This window comes from Canis lupus, chromosome 12 (genome assembly GCF_048164855.1).
Source record: "Canis lupus baileyi chromosome 12, mCanLup2.hap1, whole genome shotgun sequence".
Classification (NCBI taxonomy): domain Eukaryota; kingdom Metazoa; phylum Chordata; class Mammalia; order Carnivora; family Canidae; genus Canis; species Canis lupus.
This window is the reverse complement of record NC_132849.1, coordinates 8,735,446-8,761,467: the sequence shown is the minus strand read 5'-3', so window position 1 is coordinate 8,761,467 and position 26,022 is coordinate 8,735,446. Positions and strand designations below refer to the sequence as shown.

At 39.5% G+C, this 26,022-nt stretch overlaps 1 protein-coding gene across 4 annotated transcripts in view; it reads right to left on the bottom strand.

The window, feature by feature from the left end:
• Positions 1 to 2,027: 2,027 nt before the first annotated feature.
• WARS2 (tryptophanyl tRNA synthetase 2, mitochondrial) overlaps positions 2,028 to 26,022 on the bottom strand; it is a 94,943-nt gene continuing 70,948 nt past the window's right edge. For all 4 annotated transcript variants that reach the window (XM_072769582.1, XM_072769583.1, XM_072769585.1 and 1 more), the window contains 3 exons: positions 22,694 to 22,779; positions 7,193 to 7,311; positions 2,028 to 4,313 (listed from right to left, as the gene is read on the bottom strand). In XM_072769582.1, the coding sequence (XP_072625683.1) occupies positions 3,865 to 4,313; positions 7,193 to 7,311; positions 22,694 to 22,779 (654 nt within the window). In that variant the 3' untranslated portion in view covers positions 2,028 to 3,864. The remainder of the gene's footprint in view (positions 4,314 to 7,192; positions 7,312 to 22,693; positions 22,780 to 26,022) is intronic.

Genomic DNA, 26,022 nt, shown 5'->3' with positions numbered 1-26,022 from the left:
GGCATCACAATGCCAGATTTCAGGTTGTACTACAGAGCTGTGGTCATCAAGACAGTGTGGTACTGGCACAAAAACAGACACATAGATCAATGGAACAGACTAGAGAATCCAGAAGTGGACCCTCAACTTTATGGTAAACTAATATTCGACAAAGGGGAAAGACTATCCACTGGAAAAAAGAGAATCTCTTCAATAAATGGTGCTGGGAAAATTGGACATCCACATGCAGAAGAATGAAACTAGACCATTCTCTTACACCATACACAAAGATAAACTCAAAACGGATGAAAGATCTTAATGTGAGACAAGAGCCCATCAAAATCCTAGAGGAGAACACAGACAACACCCTTTTTGAACTCGGCCACAGTAACTTCTTGCAAGATACATCTACGAAGGCAAGAGAAACAAGAGCAAAAATGAACTATTGGGACTTCATCAAGATAAGAAGCTTTTGCACAGCAAAGGATACAGTCAACAAAACTAAAAGACAACCTGCAGAATGGGAGAAGATATTTGCAAATGATGTATCAGATAAAGGGCTAGTTTCCAAAATCTATAAAGAACTTATTAAACTCAACACCAAAGAAACTAACAATCGAATCATGAAATGGGCAAAAGACATGAACAGAAATCTCACAGAGGAAGACCTAGACATGGCCAACACACACATGAGAAAATGCTCTGCATCACTTGCCATCAGGGAAATACAAATCCTAACCACAATGAGATACCACCTCACACCAGTGAGAATGGGGAGAATTAACAAGGCAGGAAACCACAAATGTTGGAGGGGATGTGGAGAAAAGGGAACCCTCTTACACTGTTGGTGGGAATGTGAACTGGTGCAGCCACTCTGGAAAACTGTGTGGAGGTTCCTCAAAGAGTTAAAAATAGACCTGCCCTACGACACAGCAATTGCACTGCTGGGGATTTACCCCAAAGATACAGATGCAATGAAACACTGGGACACCGCACCCCGATGTTTCTAGCAGCAATGTCCACGACAGCCAAACTGTGGAAGAAGCCTCAGTGTCCATCAAAAGATGAATGGATAAAGAAGATGTGGTCTATGTATAAATGGAATATTACTCAGCCATTAGAAACAACAAATATCCACCATTTGCTTCAAACTGGAGGGTATTATGCTGAGTGAAATAAGTCAATCGGACAAGGACAAACATTATATGGTCTCATTCATTTGGGGAATATAAAAAATAGTGAAAGGGAATAAAGGGGAAAGGAGAAAAAATGAGTGGGAAATAACAGAAAGGGATACAGAACGTGAGAGACTCCTAACTCTGGGAAACGAACTAGGGATGGTGGAAGGGGAGGTGGGCAGGGGGTGTGGGTGGCTGGGTGACGGGCACTGAGGGGGGCACTTGACGGGATGAGCACTGGGTGTTATGCTATATGTTGGCAAATTGAACTCCAATAAAAAAAAAATCACCTTTTGAGGGGCGCCTGGGTGGCTCAGTGGCTGAGCATCTGTCTTTGGCTCAGGTTTTGATCTCAGGGTCCTAGGATGGAGTCCCACATCAGGCTCCCCATGGGGAGGCTGATTCTCCTTCTGCCTCTCTCTGTGTGTCTCTCATGAATAAATAAATAAATCTCAAAATAAATAAATAAAATCACCATTTGAGATGAGCCACAAGTTAGATTTCTGTCTGATTCTTCATCTTGATGAAAAGATTGTGCTGAGGCCTTAAATGGTAGGTGGAAAGGAGTGAAAAGACATCTAGGTTCTTATTTTAGCTCATTTATCAACTTCTGAGATCACTGACACATCTCTCAATCATGGGTGTGGATTTTGCATTCGATGAGCCCTCAAGTCACTTGCAAAGATAACATGAACAGGATGGTCTCAAGCCCACCCTCACATGTGAGGGCTTTGTTCTTTGGAAGTCATCACAAGTCTCCTAGTTTTTCTCCTCAGAATTCTTTCTATGGTACCTTTAGTTCTATGGATGGCAGATGTGACAAGTGGATAAAAACAAAACAAAACAACAACAAAAAACACTCACAAACAATTGGTTTGATAGATCCATCTTTAATTTTGTCATTTTCCAGTTTTCTTACTATGGTTCCTTTTAAAGTAAAAAAAAAAAAAAGAAGCCTTGGAGAAAATATGCCAAAAGAGGCCCTAGGACTATACACACCACATTCCAAGAAAAGATCCAAAAAAGGATTTGTACCTGGAGTGGATTCTGGGATGCAGTGTTTTGTGTATTTATATCTGTTATGATAAAAGGACTACTCTGCTTTTTTCTCTAAAGATACATGAAGAAAAATTCTTTGTGGGATGCCTGGGTGGCTCAGTCAGTTAAGCATAGGACTCATGATCTCAGGGTTGTTGGATCGAGCCTTGCATGGGGCTCTGTGCTCAGAAGGGAGCCTGCTTGAGATTCTCTCCTTCTCCCTCTCCTTCTACCCCTCCCCCTGCTCTCTCTCCTTTAAACAAATGAATAAATCTTTTTAAAAAATTATTTTCCCCACATACTAGTCTCTTATGTATAAAAGTTGATCATGGTACCCACTGACCAAAACAAAACAAAACAAAACAAAAACTTATAAGCAACTTCTTTTACAAAATCAAGCTTGCTAACAGGTCCTGGTGTGGTAAGTCAGGATTGTCATTTCCATATTCAGGAAGTGCAAAGAAGCTAGGTTTTAGAGAGTGACTCGTTATTACTCAGAAAGGCTGAGGTAGAGGGAAGGTGAGAAGCTTCCACTCATCAGGAAAATCTGATGTGTCAGGCCTCACTACTATTGTAGGCTGGTAAAATATACTTTGTGAAGTGTCTCTGCCTCAAGCATAGGACACAGAACTTAGGACCTGCCTTGGAGATCCTAAAGGAGCAAATACGACCAAGGTTGGCGAAATCCGTATTTAAAGCAGGCGGCTATTGGTTGAGTTACTGATATAAACAGTGTCCATAGTTCAGGTCTTATATTTCGAGTATTCACCTTCAAAATAAGAATGTTTGGAGTCTCATACATATTGCCTTTTACGGTTCTGTGCTGATGAAAAAGACACTGCTCTTTAAGGAGTGAAAGTTTTAATCTTGGACTTGCTTCTTACTGAGTGATACTGCACACCCTGAGCCTCGCTTTCCTCAGGGCAGGGGTGGAAAATGGCAAAGTCCCCTCATATATTTCCCAAGGGCTGGTGATGTTGAACTAGAGGCAGAGGCAAAGAAGTACTTACTGCAAACAGAATCCAGGAACCTGGGTTCTAACATGTCAATCGATTTGAAATAATCAACCGTCTCAGAAGACTATATCATGTATTTCTGAATTGAACAAAACAATACTTATTGGGACAGTCAGTGTGGTCTTGTTGGGAACAAGTAAAGCAGCTTAAATGCATTTAGGCAGGTACTATCTCAGTGACAAAGGAGCTATAATAATCAACTTATTTTTATAAGTTGATTTCAATACAAATTGGTCCAAATGGCATCCCAAGGATTAGAAGTCTAAGAATCTCCGTCTTACTTTTTAAGAGGGTTGGGACAGAGGGGCACCTGGCCGGCTCAGTCAGTGGAGCAGGAGAGTTTGAACTACCGCTCACCTCAATCACATTCATATACCTAAATTCAGGGTAAGGAGTGTGCCTCAAATAATTGAGGATTCAGATAGTCATGCCTTCTCTCTATTATTTTTGGTCACAGCATTTTGCTGATGGGATTTAGAACACCACTCTATTTGAAGGTTACAAATCCTTATTTATCAAATGAAGCCAATATTCAATATTCAAATGAAGCCAGGTGAACCAAAATTAAATGTCCCCAAGCCATCATTTTTCATTTGTGAGGAAGGCTGCCTTTATTGGCGTGCACAGGCCATAAGTCATAAAAGCCTTGCTTCCTACAGAAGCCCCACCAATTTCTTCACCTCCTGGCACACAGGATGGGCTAATTCCCTAGCTTTTGCTGACCCAACCTGTAAGACCTTCTCTAAGTGGCCCCTGTCTGTCTTAAGTTTTTCAATTTCACTCTTAATCGGAGCAAATTTCTGAATCACGGCATCGGCCACCAGCAGCTTGTAGCGAGCAGTGTCCAGGCCTGCGCTGTGCTGGAGTGCTTCCTCCACAGGGACACCGACCACTGCTGCGTGAATGGCCACCAGGTTAGAGACCCCGGCTCGCCGGGCTGGCTCATAGGTCACCTCTGATGTGAAGTCTGTCACAGCCTTGCGGAATTTCTGCACGATCTCCTCTGGACTGTCTGTTATCCTGACGGTGGCCAGTTTATCAGGGTCCGATTTTGACATCTTGGCAGAAGGGTCACGGAGAGATTTCACCTTCTTCATGGATGCTAGGGAAAGATGCCAACATACACACACCAAAACCCAAACCAGAAGACAATTACAAAATAAGAAAACATCACACCAGGAATGTCAGGGTCTAGATCTTAAAAAGTGTCAAGAGGACCACATGACTTTATTATTATAAATAATAAAGGGATCCCTGGGTGGCTCAGGAGTTTAGCGCCTGTCTTTGGCCCAGGGCGGGATCCTAGAGCCCTGGGATCGAGTCCCATATCGGGCTCCCGGCATGGAGCCTGTCTCTCCCTCTGCCTGTGTCTCTGCCTCTCTATCTATGTCTATCATAAATAAATAAAATATAAAAAAAATAAATAAATGAGTATGGCTGACACAAAGTGTTACACCAATAGCAGTGTTCAACACAGTGATTTGGCAAACTTTTACATTATGCTATGTTCACAAGTGTGTAACTACCATCTGTCCCCTACAACACTACTGCCATATCTGACTATATTCCTCATACTGTGTCTTTCTTCTCTGTGACTTCTTCATTCCATAACTGGAAGTCCATACTTCCCCCTTCCCTTCATCCATTTTGCCAAGCTCCTTTTTCTTTCCCTCTGGCAACCATCAGTTTGTTCTCTGTATTTATAAGTCTGATGTTGCTTTTTGTTTATTCATTTTTTTTAAGATTCCATTTATGAATGAAATTGTATGGTATTTGTCTTTCTCGGTCTGACTTATCTCACTTAGCATGATACCCTCTAGGTCCACCCACATTGTCTCAAATGACACAGTTTCATCCTTTTTTATGGTCGAGCAGCATCCATTACATATAAATACCACATCTCCCTATGCATCACCCAATGATGGGCATTTGGGTTCCTTCCATGTCTTGGCTATTATAAATAATGCTGCAGTAAACACAGGGGTGCATATATCTTTTTGAATTAGTGTTTTCGTTTTCTTTGCATAAATACCCAAGAGTATAATTATTGAATCATATGATATTTCTATTTTTAATTTTTTGAGGAACCTCCACACTGTTTTCCACCATGGCTGCACCAGTTTGCATTCCCGCCATTAGGGCACAAGGGTTCCTTTCTCTCCACATCCTCACCAACACTTGTTATTTCTTGCTACATGACTTTATTATTTTTATCTGAGTATATATATAAATAGCAAATACCCCCTGTGAAAAATTCAAGCCATATATATATATATATATATATATATATATATATATATATACATGAAAATAAAGATCACCTGAAATATGTAATAAAACTGTTAACATTGGATTGATCACATTTTCATGCATCTTTTAATGCTTATATGAATATAAAATTTATAATCTTCACAAATGAAATTGTATCAATCATACTGTATTAGCCATGCATGCCTTTTTAAAAAGTCTGATCTATTTCTTTCCTCTTCCTCTCTCTTTCCTCTCTGCTCATCCCTATTAGCTAATCACCCTCTGCCCACAACTACTGTTCTTCCTGCCCCTAACAAATTTTAACAATCTGTGGCAATCCCTTCATTTCTTTATCCATAGTTGTATAAGTATACAGTAACACTCACACGCACATGCACACACACAGAAGTGACTTGGTTATTGCTGTGATAGAATCAAGATGTTAAGCTGTGCTTTATAAATCAGCGTTATTAATAATTGCCTGTTTTATGGCTATTGCAGAAACATATCAAGTTGAAATAGGTAAAATACTAATAGGCAAAAACAGTAAAATATTACTTATTGCTAAAAGAGGCTTGATTTTCAATGCAAGGAAGGCCTATTTTTTGTTTGTGTGAACCACTGGAATAGCTTAGAAATTTATACTTGCCTTATGCTGCTGAACCGCTACTGGGTCCAGTATCAGTTATACTGGATCCAGTATACTGTTCTACTCCTATAAAATGCTGTCAGCTTCTTAAAGATGGACAGGGCTTAGGCTCAGTGATCTCTGCCCCTGCCACAAATCTACATTGCTACCAAAATGTTGATACAGATGCACAGATTCTTTCCTCAAGAAGATTCCAAACTAGTATAGCCTCATAGATGCTGGTGAGGTTTCAGATCCAGTGGGGGGATTGTCTATTCCATCAACGTTGTGCATTTAAGAAGGAAGAGTGTGAGAATGATCAATTCCCTCTTGTTTTTTCTAGCTCAATATTCAGCAGTTTTTCTCTCTTATGGTTTTCTTTTCTTGTGAAGGTCAACTGGCTTTGGAATCAGAAGAGCTTTGCCACTAACTTGATATATGACTTAGATGCAAAATTAGCCTTGCCAAGTCTTAGTTTTCCCGTTCATAAAATAGGGAAGGATATATATATAGAGAGAACATATAATCCATTATAAAGTATTATATATCTTAATATATTAATATGTAACATGAAATAGTCATACATTAATTTATTAATATATAATCAAAATAAAGTATAACATAATTTGCTACATATATATAATTGGTAAATTATATATAATGATTTATAATGAAAATGATTATTCATTTTTAGTCTTTCTCTTATATACATTTCAATATTATATAATTTACCAAATATATATGTATATATATAGGTATTATGTAATTTAGTGAATTCAACTATTTTTCATTGTTAGTCTTTCCCATGTTTCAATATAAAGTATTATATAATTTATATATTATGTAACTTAATGAATTTGATTATTTTTCATTTTTAGTCTTTCCCATACTTTTCAAATTTTTTGGCCATTTTATTCAATAATCTAACGAGGTCTACCTGTCCCACATTATAGAGAAAGATGAGAGATTCTAGTTCCAGATTCTGAAGCCTGTCCACAAGAAAGCCAAGTTTGGTCCCAAGGACATCCCAAGCCTCAGTCCATTATCCAGTCCTGTCTTGGGGAAACCTAGCCTGATTCAAGAGTCCTATGTTTGTTACTTACTTAGAATGGACCTGGGCACGGGGAAGACCTCTCCATACTTCTTATTAAACCCTTGTGCTAGATCCTGAACGAGCTCCATGTGCTGGACTTGATCCTCCCCGACAGGAACGTGTGTGGACCTTTAATAAAAGACAGAAAAACTCAGCAAGGCTCCTGCTTATACTGAAATGATATTGCAAGCAGCTGCATTTCCTGTGCCTATTTCATTGTTGGTGTTCAACAAATGTTCACCAACTACAGAGGGGATGTTGAGACCCAAGTCTTTATCTATGTATCAGACAAATGCCAAAGAGACATTTGTCTACTGTAGTTCTGTTTCTTCCATAGCAGAGGAATACAGCCTTCAACACCAATGTGACAGGATCTTGCTGGGAGGGAGGAATGGTATCTTAAATAGCATATGCTCTAAGCATAATTGTATTTTAAAACCACTCTTCATTCCCCTTACCCAGTCAGTACATATTATTCTAGCCTTGACCAGATGCTTTTTACTTCAGAGCTTGTGCTCACACTTGAAAGCCATTCCACCCCACTCTTCAAATAAAAGATGGCAGAAAGTTCTTCAGGCAAGAGTTTTTTCCTCCCTGTCATACAGGGAGTAACAAGATCTTTCTGGAATATGCTCCTTTGTCTTCTAGTACGTGGCAATCACAGCACAATTAATATGCTGCAGGGAATTTAAAAGAAATGAACATATCTATTGGTACAATGTAGACAGATCTCAAAAAAAATGTTGAATGAAAAAAACCAAGTTGTAGAAAGCATGTAGAGTACACTGCCACATAAATCTGAAAAGTATGTATGAAAATACATTGTTTACAGCTGCATATATAAATATCATAACATACTGGAAGCTCCTCCACAAATCCATGATTGTAGCTGCCTCCAGAAGAGGAGGGAAGGGAATAGGTCAGGGAAAAAGAACAAAGAGACCTGAATTTTCTCCTATAATATTTTATTGAAAGATAAATATGTGAGACAAAAACATCAGAACATGGGAACTTTATTTATAGTTATTTTAATCCCACATATAAAAGTTGCAGTGTTGGATCACTATGAGATATATCAAACAAGGGTAGAATTAACCATTACAGAGAAGTCTTGTTTTTTTTTTTAAGATTTTATTTATTTATTCATGAGAGACACAGAGAAAGTGGCAGAGACATAGGCAGAGGGAGAAGGAGGCTTCATGCAGGGAGCCTGATGTGGGACTCGATCCCAGGACTGGGGGATCATGCCCTGAGCCAAAGGTAAATGCTCAACCACTGAGCCACCCAGGAGTCCCTGCAGAGAAGTCTTGAAGAGAAAAACTTCATTACTGGGGAGAGAGATAGTTGTATATTGTGAGTGGAAAAATAACAACTTTTCAAAACAGCCCCAGAAAAGGACAATTATTTTTTTGTTGTTGTTATAGAGAGGAAAACCTTCTACCCCAGTGGTTAAGTAGTGGTTCTCAAAAAAACAGTGGAGATCTTATTTCCCCTCTGAATTACTGTCTGCAGGCTACTGGTCAACTTAATAAAGCTGCCTACATATAGACTAGCTATTTTTTAAAAATATTTTATTTATCTATTCATGAGAGACAGATAGAGAGTGAGAGAGAGAGAGAGGCAGGGACACAGGCAGAGGGAGAAGCAGGCTCCATACAGGGAGCCCGACATGGGACTCGATCCTGGATCTCTGGGATCTGCCCGGGGCTGAAGGCAGTGCTAAACCTCTGAGCCACCTGGGCTGCCCTAGACTAGGTATTTTAATATAGTAAAACACTGCAGAACATTTTGAAAAAACTTGCAATATCCTTCATTATTTTGCAATTATTTTTAATTTTGCAAAGTGCTTTCCAGTCTTTGTTCTTGTCTATGTGGATGCATATTTTTACTAACTGCAGTATAATATGTATGCAGTATAATATGCATACCATCTTTTATGTTAACATGTTTCCCATGTTTCTATGTGGTCTTCATTAATAGAACTTTCTAATAGCTGCACAAGAACATCCCTGTCCTATAGTTTCAGAAGCATAAGGAATTTATATGATTTTATTGCAGATTCTTTTGAATAATCATATAGGGGGAAATTTTGACTCGAGTGAAACAAGTAAAAAAAAATATTTTTTACAATAACCCAGAAATCCTGTGGAGATGAATCTGGTGAATGCATGTTTGGTACTTTCTGGTCAAAAGCAGGTTATGATTATTAGCTAATGAAACTAATATTTGTGTTCTAAAATAATTCTGACTATATTTCCAAAAGAAATGCTGATAAATGTTTAAGTTTAGAGTAAGCAATAGGTTTGAAAGCAACTCTTTGACACTTTTGCATGGAAGTAACACATTTTATTTATTAAAAAAAAAAAATCTCTGAACACTAGTAATGTCCCTGCTGTGTGTGTGTGTGTGTGTGTGTGAGAGAGAGAGAGAGAGAGAAAGAAAAAGAGAAAGAGAAGAAAGAGAAAGAGAAAGAGAAAGAGAGAGTGATGCAGTATAGCACTCATTTAAGAGCACAGGCTTTGGGGATAGGCTTTATTTATTTATTTATTTATTTATTTATTTATTTATTTATTTATTTTTGTATTTTAAACTCATATGATATTTTATTTTATTTTTTAATAATAAATTTATTTTTTATTGGTGTTCAATTTGCCAACATACAGAATAACATCCAGTGCTCATCCCGTCAAGTGCCCCCCTCAGTGCCCGTCACCCATTCACCCCCACCCCCTGCCCTCCTCCCCTTCCACCACCCCTAGTTCATTTTCCAGAGTTAGGAGTCTTCATGTTCTGTCTCCCTTTCTGATATTTCCTACCCATTTCTTCTCCCTTCCCTTCTATTCCCGTTCATGGGATAGGCTTTAAATCCTGACTCTGCCACTCTCGCTTTGTGTGACTTTGGGTAAATTAAATTGGGAGTATTTACCCCATATTGTTGCTGTGGAGATGAAATGAGACAATTCATGTATAGTGCTTAGCACGGTATCTAAAATCTGGTAAGCTTTCAAATTATGGTAGCTATGTAGGGAATATAATTCTAAAATGGTATATTATACTTCAGAAATGTGTTCAAAAGGCACGTGGGTGGCCCAGTCAGTTAAGCATCCAATCTTTTTTTTTTTTTTTTAAGATTTATTTATTCATTTGAGAGTAAGAGAGGACACGAGCATGAGCAGGAGATGGGCAAAAGGAGAGAATCTTTAAGCAGACGCTCCACTGAACAAGGAGCCCAAGGCAGGGCTCGACCTCACGACCTGACCTGAAACCAAGAATGGAGACCTAACCAACAGCCACCTGGGTACCCCAAGCATCTGACTCTTGATCTCAGCTCAGGTCTTGATCTCAGGGTTGTGAGTTCAGGCCAAAAAAAAAAAAAAAAAAAAGGTGCATAAGATGCAATGTCCATGTAACTAGAGGTTCACTCATTACCTGACTCTGATTCCAACTTCTCTGTAGCTTGGCCCCAAAAAGGAACAGTTTGTGGGGGGTGGGGGAAGCCCACGATCATCTATTTGGCAAAGTGGAAAATTAAGACCTGATGAATATTTATTTACTTATGTGTAAATTTACTCTTACAAGAGAGTAAAAAAGAAACAGAATCAACAGAGAGCAATATGTTGGCTTATTTTTCCCCCTCTGTCCCCTAAATGTCGATATTTCTAAAAACATTGGCTCTCTGGTTCTCTCCCACCACTGGAGTGCTCATCAGCTTTCATATGGGGATCTACATGTCCCTTCCCCTCTGATGATCCTAAGGCTCTGTCTCTAGCTCTGCTAACTCTCTGAAGGGTTGGGACTGTATCTCTGCTTTCCTGATAAATATTGGAATTAGATATCCCCTATTTACTCCCAAACTCAACAGTGAAGAATCAACATTCTGGGTTGGAACTGTAATCCGAGATAATCTATCTCAATTTCTTACTAAAATACCCATGAAGACAAAGAAAATATAAACAACTGAAAACTAGAAGCAAGAGTCAAAACTAAAGACACAATTTGAGAAGAACTTTTCGTGAACTGTGAGGATCAGCAGAGCTGAATGAAAAGAACCGCTGGTTAAGCTTCTTGTGTTGTGGAGTTAGAGCAAGTGCCCCTGTTGCTGGAAACCTATCCCAGCTGGAGATGAGGGCACATCCCAGCAGCCAGGGTCCCTCCAAGTGGCCAAGGTGACACTGATCCTTCTCTCTTCATCAGCCTGATTCTTTAGACATTGGTTCCTGGCAACAGAAGGTAGCTACACAGGCATTGGAAGCAGCAGGGGCTAGTCACGGGGCATACCATCCTCACAAGAATGGGAACAAGAGCTCTGTAAGAGCAGGGACTTGTTTGTCTCGTCCACTACCCTATCTACGACCCAGAACATATTCTGGCTCGGGACGGATGACACTCAAGGAATAGGTGTCAAACGAAAAAGCAAAGTGTGGAAGGTGAAGGCCTGAGCAGGATGCAACGATGACATGGGAGCAGGGTAATCCGGTGACTGCTCTTTATCATGTAATACCTCTGTTCTGAGAGTGAGAGAGCCAGACAGGTAGCAGGAGAAATACCTCAGACCAGTGGTCCTAACCTAGCTGACTGGTACCTGCACTTGGACACACCACTCTGCCCTCCTGGTAGATTCTGGGCAGGGACTTCAACTAGTATCTAAGTAGACAGAAGGTGCACACAAAGGCATTTCGCAGATTCTGTCTACTGGCAGAATAATGATTTGAAAACTGTTTGCTTGTTCCGATATGGATTTTAAAAACCCAACATAAAAAATCAAGCAAACAGGTAAAAGAGCCCAATATGGGGCCAATGAAAAAATACTGTGAAACAAAGGAAGGGGAACTTTACCCTTTAGACTCTGAGGAAGATCAGGCACCTATAAAAGTTCATTTTACAGGAACCTGAATGTTTTGTTTTGTATTTTAAAGAAAATTGCTTGGTTAACTCAATAGGATTCAAAAAGGCATGGCTGTCACAAAAGAAAAGCAAGAAGCCACAAAATGGAGAAAAACATAGTTGGTGACAGAAAACTGATAAAATGAAAAGAAAGTGAGTCGAGGAAATAAAGAAAACCAAACACAAAATAGAAGAATCAGGAGCAGTAAGGAGTGAAATCCAAGGGACAGGTCATATCAGTGATGTGGGTGAGAAACTTGAAGCTCTTCAAGAGCTCCGGTGGGAGGGAAAAAAAGAGAGAAATGCAACAAGCAAATGTCAGGTGGGAGGACCTGTCCTCTGCTGGAAGCCAGCAGGCCTGTGGAACAGAAGCAACAACCTAAACATGAAGGGAACTCAATGGAATTGAAAAAAATGAGTAGGTAAACAAAATGGAGTGTATACACTGTGTATACACTGAAGAGGCACAACATATTTCAGGAGAAAACACTAGACTCACAACAGAACATGATCCAGGGAAATCTCTGAATTACAAAGTTAAAGAAAAAGCCCTATATGCACAGTAAGAAAATAAAAGCAAAAATAAGAAAAATCAGGTTAATTAAAACGGAACAATGTTTACAAGGGTTGGTAGAAAAAGGTATTGAAAACCTAGCCAAGCTGTCTTTTTCTGTGTGAAATATAAAAATGATGATGAGGGACACCTCAGTGGCTCAGTGGCTGAGCATCTGCCTTTGGCTCAGGGCGTGATTCCGGGGTCCTGGGATCGAGTCCTGCAACAGGCTCCCTGCAGGGAGCCTGCTTCTCCCTCTGCCTGTGTCTCTGCCTTTCTCTGTGTGTCTCTCATGAATAAATAAAATCTTTTAAAAAAATCAAAATGGGGGATCCCTGGGTGGCTCAGCAGTTTGGCGCCTGCCTTTGGCCCAGGGCGCGATCCTGGAGTCCCGGGATCGAATCCCACATTGGGCTCCTGGCATGGAGCCTGTTCTCCCTCCTCCTGTGTCTCTGCCTCTCTCTCTCTCTCTGTCCATCATAAATAAATAAATAAATAAATAAATAAATAAATAAATAAATAAGTCTTTAAAAAAAATCAAAATGAGGAGCACAGTCCAGTGGCCAATAGCATTTGAACACTTCCCTCATGATATACATTTTGCTAAGCATATTTTATGCATTATTATTGTACTTAATCCTTTTTTACAGATGAGGCAGGTTGAAGAGAACGAAATTCTCAGGTATGCAAAGGACTAGAAAAAATTCTGAATCAAATCTAAGGCTCCAAGAACTCAAAAGCAGAGATGCAGAAGAATAAAGACTTGCTGTAAACACTAAAAACATAAAGTCTAAATTTAGGTTACAATCTGCAATAGAAAATAATGTAATCTAAAATTGATCCATTTATAACAAGAGTCTGTTGAAAATTCCAGGTTAGCTAACATAATCAAAAAGGATTGTGAGTGTGTCTAAAGACTGAGAGTCTAAAAGTATGATTGATAACCCCTTGTACCACGTGATAATCATTTTTTACCTAGAATGATTAACAAAAGACTCGAATATTTTTGCAAAGTGAGAGACAAGCAGACAATGGCCAAATCAGATATGACCACAAAACTTGATCCAAACCTCTGGAGCCTCCAGCCCAGGAAGCCAACTACCACTTCTGCAACAACTGGCCCAGAATGCTCAAGACTCCATTCATGAGCGCCAATGCCGTGACTCTTTGTCCTCACTTCCTCCAACTCAGGACCAACCAGGGAATGTCAACCATACTCCTCAAACTAATCACAGAAGAGGCCCACTTCTAGTTAGCCAGCCTCTAGCTTCCCTGTGGCAACAACCTCAAATCAGAGCACTCTTGAATCTTCCTTTTCATCACTACAAAGCCTCTCTGCCTTCAAGTCTCTGTCTGCCTTCAAGTCTCTGTGACATGGGAAATGCAAGGTATGGTGGAGGTTTCCTTGAGATAGCAAGCTCTGAATAAATAGCCTCAATGGCTGGTCTTTGTTTAAAAGTGATCACCACTGGAATTAAAAACAGAAAGCACACCTTCTGAATCATTGGAATAGATAAAAAGAAAGAAAACTCAATAGATACAGCATTACACAGAAAACAAGGAATCAAGAAAAATAATAAATATTTAATGATATAGAAAAATGTAAGACAAAAACACTAGGATATAATTTTAGGGGGGGAATACATATAACCTACACTCACACAGAAGGAGAAGCCATGGTGGTTAGAGCGGGACTCATGTCAGGCAGTTCTAGGGTCAGATTCCTGCTCTGCCACATACCAGGTGCATGTTCCTGGACAAGTCATTTAACATCTTATGATAGTTTTTCCCCTTTAAAAGAAATTGCCTACTCCTGGAGTGGTTTGAAGAGAGAATATAATAATGCATGCAAAATTTGGAGTCAAGAGCCTTGTACATGGATTGCAAATAAGAGATAATTAGCTTAAAAAATTGATTTGAAGGAAATGCACTAAGATGTTGTTAATAAGATCAGAAATAGTAGAAGTGATTTTCAATTTTTTCCTATTAAATGTAAGAAAGAACACTGAAACTGCATTAGAACATTGAAATGAACCAGTGATAAACTATTGACTCTCCTGCTGCTAGACTATAAAGACAGAAAGTGAAATCATGTATCCTGGAGAGCTTACAGGGCAAACATCTAAGGCAGAGTTTGGCTCTGTTGAACACAGAGCCAACTTTTCTCTATTCTACTAGAATGTTCCTCCCTTAGCTCCTGCAGCCTGACTCCTTTGTTTCTGGTCTAGACAAATATTACTTCCTTAGAGAAGCCTTCCCCAAGCATTCTTTTCAAAGTTGGTTTCTCCCTCTTATTCTTCCCTTTTTTTTGATTTTTTTTCCCCTAAGTATTCTCTACCCACAACGTGGGGCTTGAACTCACAACCCCAAGATCAAGAGTTGCATGCTCTTCTGACTAGGGACCCCTCGCTTTTATTCTTTTCCACATATCCTATTTATTTTCTTTATAATATTAATCCTAATCTAATCATTTTATTTTTTTTAATCATTTTATTGTATTTGTTTATTTAATTGTATGTTGTTTTCCCTACTGCTAAAAAATACGTTTTTGAGAGCTTGTCTGTTATGTTTTTCAATATATTTCTAATACCTACTAGAGTTGCCTGGCATGTATGAAGAGCTCATTCAGTGAGTAAGTAATACTTCTTGACCCTTTGGCTAAGATCAAGTGTAAATATTTATAGAATAAATGAATGATCTTAAGAGGAGGACACTACAACCCATATAGAGAAAAATAATAATAAAATCAGTTCATCATCAGTATAGAAGATAAGAGCACGGACTCAGAAGTCAGACTACCTGAGTTTATATCACAGCTCTACCAGCTACGAGGTCAGTTACCTGAGCCAAGCTTCATACTTTCCCGAGCCTCTGTCTGTAATTGGGGGGTCATAATGGTGCTTACCTCATATGATTGTTTTGAAGATTAAATGAGATAACCAAGCATAGTACTTGACAGCAAAGCTCAATATACATAAGGTATTGATATAATATATATTCATTAACATCTGACCTGATATGGACAAAATGGTAAAAAGTGATATTATCAGGGACATCAATGTGAGGTACATTACGACTTTTTTCAAATCAGGATCATTTTCCTTTTTTGATAGGTGATTGGTACCACAAATATAAATACTAATATATAATCTCAGAGATAGTTGCAGATATGGGTAGTGATCCAGATATAGATAGAACACATTTTTGACGGTTCACATATCTGATTAGAAATAGCACGTCAAATAGAAATCCCCAAATAGAAATAGCACTTCATAGAGATTCTGAGAACCCCTTTCATGTAAGAAGAACAGAGACAGAATAACGAATGGAAAAGCAAAGTGTAGAGGCCATGACAATAGATCAGAAAGTGGTTTCTCTTCGTCTAAAGGCATACATGGATTTAGGAAATTCAACATAATAATTGTTAGGGCTTTGTCCATTGCTCTCTTCCACACAGCCTGGTCAGGAATTCACTGGCTTCATAAGTGGTAAAACCAAAAATATTCCTTTTTATGTTTCCCTCAGTGCCCATAAGCCCACATGCGCTCGTTTCTGAGGTATAGGTGCAAAACCCACCTTTCTAAGTCTCTCTCCTTTGACTGGACTTTGCTACTCCTGCCTTGTGATTCTAGTGAGGCTGACGTGCAGAGGTCACTTTGATTCCCCCAAACCAAATTAGCCAACAGGGCAGGTTAAAAAGCAATTACAGTAGCCCATAGGAAATCACAATGGACTGCAGCTAACACAGAAAAAACAATTACCATAATCAATACACTTTAGGCACATCAAAATGAATATTTCCACATGTCAAAATGGTTCCAGATCCACAAAGCAACCAAACTAAACAGAAAACACATTTAGTTTTCATAATGACTCTGCGTGCGTCTTTGTTTTCTGTGAAATCCTTGCCTCTCTTCTTACAGTTCTGTGAGGTTTTGCTTTTTTTAAAAAAAGGGATTAAAACATTTTAATTTTTTTCACCTGGTCTTATTGCTCCACTTGGCTTTTTCATCTGATTTTAGTTTGTTTGTTTCTAGTCTTTCCTCCCTCTGCTCCTGCTGCTCTTTTCACCTCCTATAATTTATCTTGGCCCCTACTTCTCATCCACTGAGTTTACACTTTACATGAATTCAACCTGTCTTTGATTCTGCTCACTTATGGGCCTTATTCTCTTCACATTTTCAACCTCTCTCCTCATCGTCTTCCTTTCACTTCAAATAATTTAGAGCCACTCTTTTAAAATTTATACCCTACATAATGATATCCATATTAATATCTCCTCCTTTCCCCCATTTTCTTTTTTTATTTTTTCTCTCCTTTCTTTCTGTTTCTTTTTTCTTTCTTTTTTCTTATCCACTGTGCTTCTTCCTTAGACACAACTTAAAACAAAAGCCTTTCATACTTGTGTTATAACTTCTGTCACATAATAATGGCTCTGATCTTCTTCTTTGGTGACTAACCCATTTTTTTCTTCTGCTTGGTTCCTTGTATCCACGTTTACTTGGGATCCACCCCAGTCTCTGGCAGAATTAGTGTCCAGATGAATAATCATTACCTACATATATCTGCTTACAGACATCGGTTCTCTTATTTCCCCCCCTACTTTGGCTGTGTTTGTGAGTTTTCAGTGCTGCCTTTAACCAGCTTGGATAGAGTGGAGTTTGGTGTCATTTTTCATTTCATGAAGGGTGAATTCACTGTCACTGGCTGCTTATTAGATATGCTGTAACGACTCTCTAATTTAGGAACTGTTTCCTGAACACCTATGATGTGCATGACCTGGTGCTGGGTCCTGTGAGAGATACAGTGATGGTTTTTACCCTCTAGGGAGTTATAGCCTCCAAGAGGAGAGAAAACACCATAGAAAGCTATAAGTTCTTCTGGCTAATCCTCTTTCAGTGTTCCTGATCTCCATGAATGGCAACACCATCAATTCACCTGCATAAGTCTGAAATGTGGGGTCACCTGAGACCTCCTTCTCATACCCATCCAATTCATTATCAAACTCTATCCATTTTAGCTCCTGAAGTCTCCTACATTTGCCTACTGTCATCATCTTCGCTAACTCCATCATGGTCCAAGCAGACCAGTGAAAGAACCTCTGAATAGACTGCCCCAGTTGCTCTTGTCCCCCTGCAAGTCATTTTCAATATTTTAATCAGTCACTTTTAAACGTATAAATCGGGTCATCTCACTTTGCCCTGAAAATCACAAAGAGCTTCCCATTGCTTTCAGGAGGGTGTCCTGGATTATCTGTTGACATCTCAGCACCATCCTCTCTTGTCTATGCTATTTCTTGATTTCCAGGGGTTAGCAGCTTGGAAACCACATTTCCATAGGCTTCTGGTTTACTGTAGCACTTGCCCCAGAGCTGGAAAGTGAGAGAAAGGGAAGACACTACTGTTTGGCAGTTATTGGTGAGTACGTGGATGGCGGCAGATGGCTGGAATAAGGTTTGGCCAGCAGCTTTCAGAATCTCATAAAAATTTGGTACAGATTGGCCTCACAGAGGAAGGATGTAATTCAAGAACCAGAGGTCTCATGTGGGATACATGTGGTATGGCAACGGCACCTATGGGGGCAGTCTGTGTCAGTATTAGGAACTGATTATCTCAATTGTCCTCAATGAATGGTCTGATCCTCAGACATTACGGCTGACTTCCCTCTTCTCTGGAATTACCAAGTATGAAGTTCTCTCTATACTCTGCTTTTGGTTGGCTTTGGTTCTGCTTACTCACAGTTCCTGAGGTCTCTTTTGCTTTCACTGTCCTCTTACCCCTTCCCATAGTTCTCCATTTGAGTTCTCAAGAAAGAGAAAATGACTAGCCCAGGTAATCGCTCCCATCTCTACTTGAGCAGATTTAGTAGTACCTCTCTAAAACTTCATTTCTTTATCTGCAAAATGGGGATTATATCACTTACCTATCTTGCAGAGCTGTTCAAAGAATCGGAACAGATAATATGTGTGTAGCAGCTAGTGTGTGGCACTGGCAACTCATCTCACATTATTTAATATAATGCTCATCTCACATTAATTCTTTCATTCTCTTTGCCAGAAGTCCATGCATAGTAGTGCTTTTCTCTGGATTAGCAGCATTATAGGTACTTAACATGTATTTGCTGTATGTTAATAAAAACTGTGTGTATGTGTAAAGAGAGAGAAAGTGAGAGAGAAACATTTACTTAATATATAGCCAGCCAGGTATTTAAAGTTGGATATTCAAAAAAATAAAGCAGATGTAAAATAAAAACTTGGAGCAAATGCTATTGTTGAGTATGTTATCTCTTTTCAAATATCTGCTATTTTATTATCTTCTCAAGTTTAAGATGGCTCCAGCTTTCCATTCCTGGGTTTCATACCAAGTTCTACCAAAACAATGAAATAAATCTTTCATACATCTATCTGGAAGGCTCCTTACATTCCCTTCCCTCATGTTTATTCTCTAGCCCACCATGTACCATTTATTCTAATGCTGATTTTGACAAAAGAAGCATGAAATCTATACATGCTTTGCATCAACATTTCATGAAGAGGCCACATATAGATGTGCCAGAGGGAGAAAATATGAATGTTTTTTAAATCCATCTAAGTTGCTCTTTTGTATCTATTTATATTTATGAGTAATATTCACACACATTCTGGCTATGACCTTTTCCAAAATCCAGAACTATCTAAAACAAGACCAAACAAAAAATACTCCAAGTGCTTGAGCTGTGTTATAGGGAAAACAATGGTACAGGCTAAAAATCAGACCTGGGTTTGAGTCCTACCTCTGCTACTTATTATGAAGCAGTTAGACATTTCTAAGCTTGGGAGGAAGCATAGTGAAACAGATAAGAATGCAGGTTTGCAGGATAAATGCTGCAGTAAACCAGAACTGATTTTACTGTACTTGTCTGCATGCTTTTTAGTGATCCAAATTACATGCATGCCCAGGAAATGTGAGATACATGTGGTATGGCAACAGCACCTATGGCGGCAGTCTGAAGGTGGAGGCAGGAGGAAAGAACCCAAAGGATCAGAGCCTATGAGCTAGAGCATGTGTAGTCAGTGGCAAGAGAGAGGTCTGGCCTAAGACAAGATAGAGCCAAATATAGGGTTGCTTCTCTTGAAAAGGAGCATGTAGTTGTCTATTCCATGTAGTGATTATGACATTGCAGGTAAACAGTTGCTAGGCTAAGGTAGAAGCAGTCATCTTGAATGTACAGAATTACCCAGTTTTAATACTTTAAATAACTTTTCTCTGTTTAACAAATTATTTGTAAAATATCAGAAACCTAATGGGGATAGATAACAATCTGCTACCATAGACTTCCTTTCACAAAATAGGAAAAAGAAAGGTATTTCATGGCATTTTTAGTATATTTGCTAACCACCAAGTGGATCAGTAAGAGTTAAAGAAGGAATATTAATAGTATGAGAATTTCTTTGCTTTCTGGGAGTTGGCTAGGGGGTAACTGAGGTTGGAAAGACACTTCTTATCCTTGGGAGCATAAACTAACTGTGAGACCTGCTGATGTCAGGGCAGGGTGAGTCAGGAAGCTACTTAAAGTTCTTCCGGTTTACGAGCCACATTTGAAATAATTACTATTATCTGTATGAGAAGACATTCACAACCTCAGGCCTGGCTTGAAAACAGACAGAATATGTGTCAGATTTGGGGATCTGGAGCTACTTTTGCCAATGCCAGCCTTTTAAAATGTTGCTTGTGCTCTCGAAACATTTGTATTGAGCATATGCTAGGTGATACCAATTCGTACATAATTTAATAACCCCTTGAGCTATGTCCCATTAGCTCCTACTTTATAGATAAAATAAACTGTAGGATTTTACCATTCTGCCAATTGTATCTTGGGCAATTGCTAAAAAAGAAATTCGTCATCACTGTTGCACATATGATCTTGTATTGTCTTGGTTGTCTACGTGATGATCTTGCCCCCTAACGTAAATACTGGCTCCTTAAGGAAGGTCAGCACAGGCCTCAGGAGACCATAACCATACTCTGATGCTCCAATGTCCACTGACTGGCTGTGCAGCTTTGGGTAAATTGCTTACCCTCACTGGGCCGTGTGTAAAGGTAGGGGATTGAAGGAGAGCCCCAGCAAAGTACCTCCCCACTCTGTGCTCCATGGTATCACAAAGAGGGCAATCACTCGCTCAATTTTAGTCTTTTTCATGGCCCTGAGCTTAGAGGACTCTTGCATTACAGCTCTTGAACTGTTAAGAAAATCTGCTGTGCTCATATGCCTCTGTATCCTGGTGCTAAAAAACCTCAGCCTTTGCTTCTATAAAGAAGTCCCCCTTGAAAGTGGAATTTGACATAAGACTATGATCATTAAAGACAATCGTCACTAGTCAAGACTAAGTGACAGCTCCCAGTCACAGCACTGCCTGGCTCATATTTCATTTTAATCTTTTAATAATCTTGTGCAGGATAATTATTATTCCCATTTTACAGCTAAGAAAACATGCTACTTTGCTGGGAAATATATGAGACCTAAGAAAAATTATTTTTTACAAAGATTTTTTTTTTTAGATTTTTATTTATTTATGAGAGACACACAGAGAGAGAGAGGCAGAGACACAGGCAGAGGGAGAGGCAGGCTCCCTGCGGGGAGCCCAATGTGGGACTCGATCCCAGGACCCTGGGATCACGACCTGAGCCGAAGGCAGATGCTCAACTGCTGAGGCACCCAGGCGTCCCTATATGAGACCTTTATTAGTCTTTCATTTGCTACTCTGGAGAAAAGTGTCATAGATTTCCCAGGATAAGTCAAAAGTTACTTAACTATAAGTAATAAATGCTGCTAGGAATCCAGCACTCAAGTTAATACAACAAACAACACACAATCCTTATGTATGTGTTTTAATCAGACTTAAAGATAGTCTACGTGTATTAAAGGGCATTCCTGATTTCTGAAGCTAAGCAGTTGTTCTTCTGGCTGTTTCCATCATAATGGCACGAGGACTCTGGGTTTATACAAGGTATATGGTTATCTCCATGCTATTATCATATTTACATGCAAAGAATTCTAGTTTTCCTAGAGAAGAATAGCTTTCACAGGGTCAAGGCTTTATGGGAAAAACAGACTGACATAGTTTCTCCTTTTCCTCAGAAGCCTTCATAGCAGCAAGGCTCAGCTAGGCATACATATTAACTGAGAAACTTTATCTCTAGAAGGCCAACTAAGGGTACCAAGGGAGGTGATATGGGGATGGCAGGGAAGAACTGGGAAAGGGATGGGATCAGAAGCCCCGGCCAGCAGTACAGAGAGGGCAGGCCTCAGCATCCTCTGGTTGCAGGATTTGAAACCTGTAAAGGACAGCATTGGCTGATGAGATGGATTATGGGTCCAGGAAGAGTAGGGCATCCTATATCATGTGGAAAAACTTGCTCTCTACTGCTGATCCAATACAGTAGCCACCAGTCCCAGGTGGCTATTTCCATTTAAATGGTTAAATACAATTTAAAATTCAGTTCTTCTGTCAACATGGCTAGCAGCTAAGGTCTTGGGAAGCACAGATTCATTTCCATAATTGCAGGCAAGTTCTAGTAAACAGCCTTGCTTTAGAATCTAGATTATCTGAGAAATCAACACTTAAAGGCCTTAAAGTTTATTCCCAGGGAATAAACTTTACATAATGGTTAAGAGTACAAAAACTTTCTACGCTCAAATCCTAAGTCCAAGCTTTGCTAGCTAGCTACATGTGACTTTGGGCAAGTTGTTAACCACTCTGTGCCTTAATTTTCTCATCTGTAAAGTGGGCGTTATAACCGTTCAACTTTTACAAAGCTGTTGTGAAGGTTAAATGGGCTAATGTCTGTCAGGCACTTATAACAATTTTCAACACATAGTAAGTGCTATGTACATGATAGTCCTTAATGTTACTAGTTTCACAGTAAAACATACTTCTATAATTTTGTGCCTGTGACTGGGTAATAGATGCAAGCTGATTCACACAATCTTTTCCATATCCCCCTTCCTCGCGAACCAAATCTTTTGGGGATAGGTTCAAAAGCTCTCTTGCCAGCACAAGTACATATAAGACCAGGGGTGCACTGTGCTTCTTACTTGTATAACAGGATGTCCGCTGCCTGGAGCACTGGGTATGTGAGCAGGCCCACAGTTCCACCATGCTTCTGCGTGGCAATCTTTGCCTGTGTGGTGAAAAGAGAGGAGGGAAAGAAATCCTACATGAACATAATTATACTGTTAAATTAGGAAATCTTTAAAGCAAGCCAAGAATAGTCTGTACTTCCATTATATCTCGGTTCAGTTCCTTTTAGCAACACTAAAAGCCATGTGGCTGGCTTGGCTTCATGACGTAGGCTCAGGCAGGGATGAAGGAAATCCACTTCACCACAGCCCCTGTAATAGATCCTGCACTGCCACCATTTCTTATTCATTTAATTAAAGCAAGGATAGAAAGGTCTCTAGGTTCCAAATCAGATAAACTTCATATTTCACAGGTAAGGTTAGAAAATGTAATGAAATTAGATTTCTCACAAATTAATTAATTTGATAAGTTAACATCAAATGCCATGTTGTTATATCTGTGGAAACCTCCCAGAAAGTCTCCCACTGTGCTACTGACAAAAATGTAATGGCTCCCCAAAATCACGCTTACAAAAACAAAAAACCAAAAGTCATGGCACTTAAAAAATGTAATTAAGGGAAATTGTAACCTAACCAATTATGAATCTGTTTTGACTTGCAGGTGCGGACAACAGAGGGGGTAAAGTGATTCCCGTGAACAGGACAAGTTATACAGACTAAAATATTTCCTTAATGGGGAAGCTGATAGTAACACCAGAGATGATACTAGAAGTGTTTAATTAATGGATGCCAACTACAAGCTTCAAGTATGTACCCCCAAACATAAGCCCTAGTGATGCCAATTCTCTGCCACAGCTAAGCATTGCTAACAGGTAATTTGGCTCTCTGGGTAGAACTACTTCTTAGGGAATACTGTGTGCCGTTCACTGGTCATTGCTTCCAAGGCCTAAGCATATGATCTCTTGCAAACTGATAAATGGTTATTTGGGTGTGCAGATATTCATTTAGTTAATATGAATCACCTCCCTGAGGTCTGACTATTTCTGAATGAACTGAACAACTAAATATATAAACTTGCATGGTTCTGAGGACCACATTCATGGGCTCACAACTCGGGCTCCCCAACCAGCATGCAGATACACCCTTTGAGTCTGGCTCTGAAAAGCAAGTTTCTCTCTTTAACCAGCTTAATGTCAATGTCCCATAATTTAGGCACACACTTAACTCTTCTGGTAACTTCAAGTAGTTTGGGGCTTATAGCAACAAATGCTATAGGCTACTCCAAGGAAATGTGGAAGTTTGAACATATAATTCCTTCACTACATCTCTTTATTGTAATGTCCATGATATAGCCCAGTTTGCAATGATCACTGGATAAAGATAATATAAGTTTAATCTGGAAATGAGCAAATGGGAAAAGAACCCAATTTTTAAAAACTGCTACTGCATTTGATTTATAGTCTTTTTATATTAGAATACTGGGCTTTGAAATTGCAAAGGAAGGGGGAAGATGGGAAAGCATTATTACTTACTGAGTGCCTGTGATGTGCCCCAGAGGCCTTCCACCTGTGTTACCACTGTGACCTCAGCAGCCCTGACCACCTTTCTACCCTACAATTCCCCCTAGTCAACACCAAGCTAGGTGCTCTTAGACCTTCCTACAGTACTAGCACCCCTCTCTCTGATCACTCCTTACACTCTTGGATTGCTGGTGCAATTGCCTCTGCCAAAACAGACTACAAGCTTCATGAAAGTAGCTGGGCCCATCTGTCCTGGTCACTGCTGTAGCTCCAGCACTGGTGTGGTATGAGACTTGCAGGAAGCATCACCAGTATTTGTTAGTGAAGGAATGACCAGAGAAGGCAGGTAACATGCTCTGGGATAAGGCTGCCATTTGAAATCCATGTTTTTCCCACAGATATCACAGTAGGTGCCTGGGTGGTTCAGTGTCTTGGTTTTGGCTTAGGTCATGATTTCAGATCTGCTATGGAATCCTGCTTTAGCTCTGTGCTCAGTGGGGAGTCTGCTTCTCTCTCTCTCTCTCTCTGCCCCTCCCCCTGCTCACACTTCTATCTAAAAAATAAATAAATAAATATAAATAAATAAATAATTCTCTCTTTTTAAAAAAGATTTTATTTATTTATTAATGAGAGAGAGAGAGGCAGAGACACAGGCAGAGGGAGAAGCAGGCTCCATGCAGAGAGCCCGATGTGGGACCTGATCCTGGGACCCTGGGATGATGACCTGAGCTGAAGGCAGATGCTCAACTACTGAGCCACCTAGGCATCCCGAAAATAAATAATACTTAAAAAAAATTATAGGCTGGTGGGAATGCTTCTCCTGAATATAGGTTTCCCCTGCTACCTGAAAGTTCTCATTATGCCACTTTGCTTTTCTGAAAGACCTATGTTAGTACCTGCTTTTGCTAACTGAGAGAAACCAGAGGAGTATTTTCGCCTTTATGAAATGGTACTTGCTTCTTGGCTCTGCTCCGTTTCGGCTTATGGAAGGTTTCATAGGGATATTCTACTTTTGGATAGTGGGAAAAACCTGAGTCAGTGCATTCTCTAGTCATGTGTTATCAGTAGGTACTCAGACACAATTTTAAAGTGGGAACATTTCCCCTTAAATCAACATTTGGTTCTTATGAAAAGGATTTCCGTATTCACCTTTCTTGGCTAAAACCAAAACATGGTAGAGAACATTACAAAATTTTGCATCCAATTCCTGGCTGGTAATAATTCTGTAGCATTACCACTTAACCTCTTACTTAGACACAGTCACTTTTCTTTTTCCATTTTTAGAATTCTTTAATTATTTATTTATTTATTAAAATTTATTTAAATTCAATTTGCCGACATATAGTGTAACATCTGGCGCTCATCTCAGCATGAGACACAGTCACTTTAAAGCTCTGTTTCTCTCTGCAATGGATATGGAGACTTCTGAATCAGCTTTTGGAGAAGACAACGGCCCTGAACATATGCCGGAAAGAAGTTTGAAACCAAAATTCAGTGTTGACGCACTTAGGAGCTACCTACCCTCAGGTCATCCAATTGCAAAAATAAATGGAAAAGAAGTACTATGAATTATCCAATTTATCTTTGTCAGTTGAGCTTCCTAGAAAAAGTACAGCCTTAATTTTTCTGTGGGTTTGAACTGTTGCCTGGACTCAACCTGTTTAAATGTTAAACAAAATATGTTGTTCCTTCTTCCCACAGTGAAAACATTCGAGCCTTACTGCTGGCTCATGACAGTGGCGATGGCAGGCAGTAATCCAGAAATTGTGATTGTTTGTTAATTGTAAGTGGTAGGTCCAAAGTCATTAACAAATCTGTGCAAAG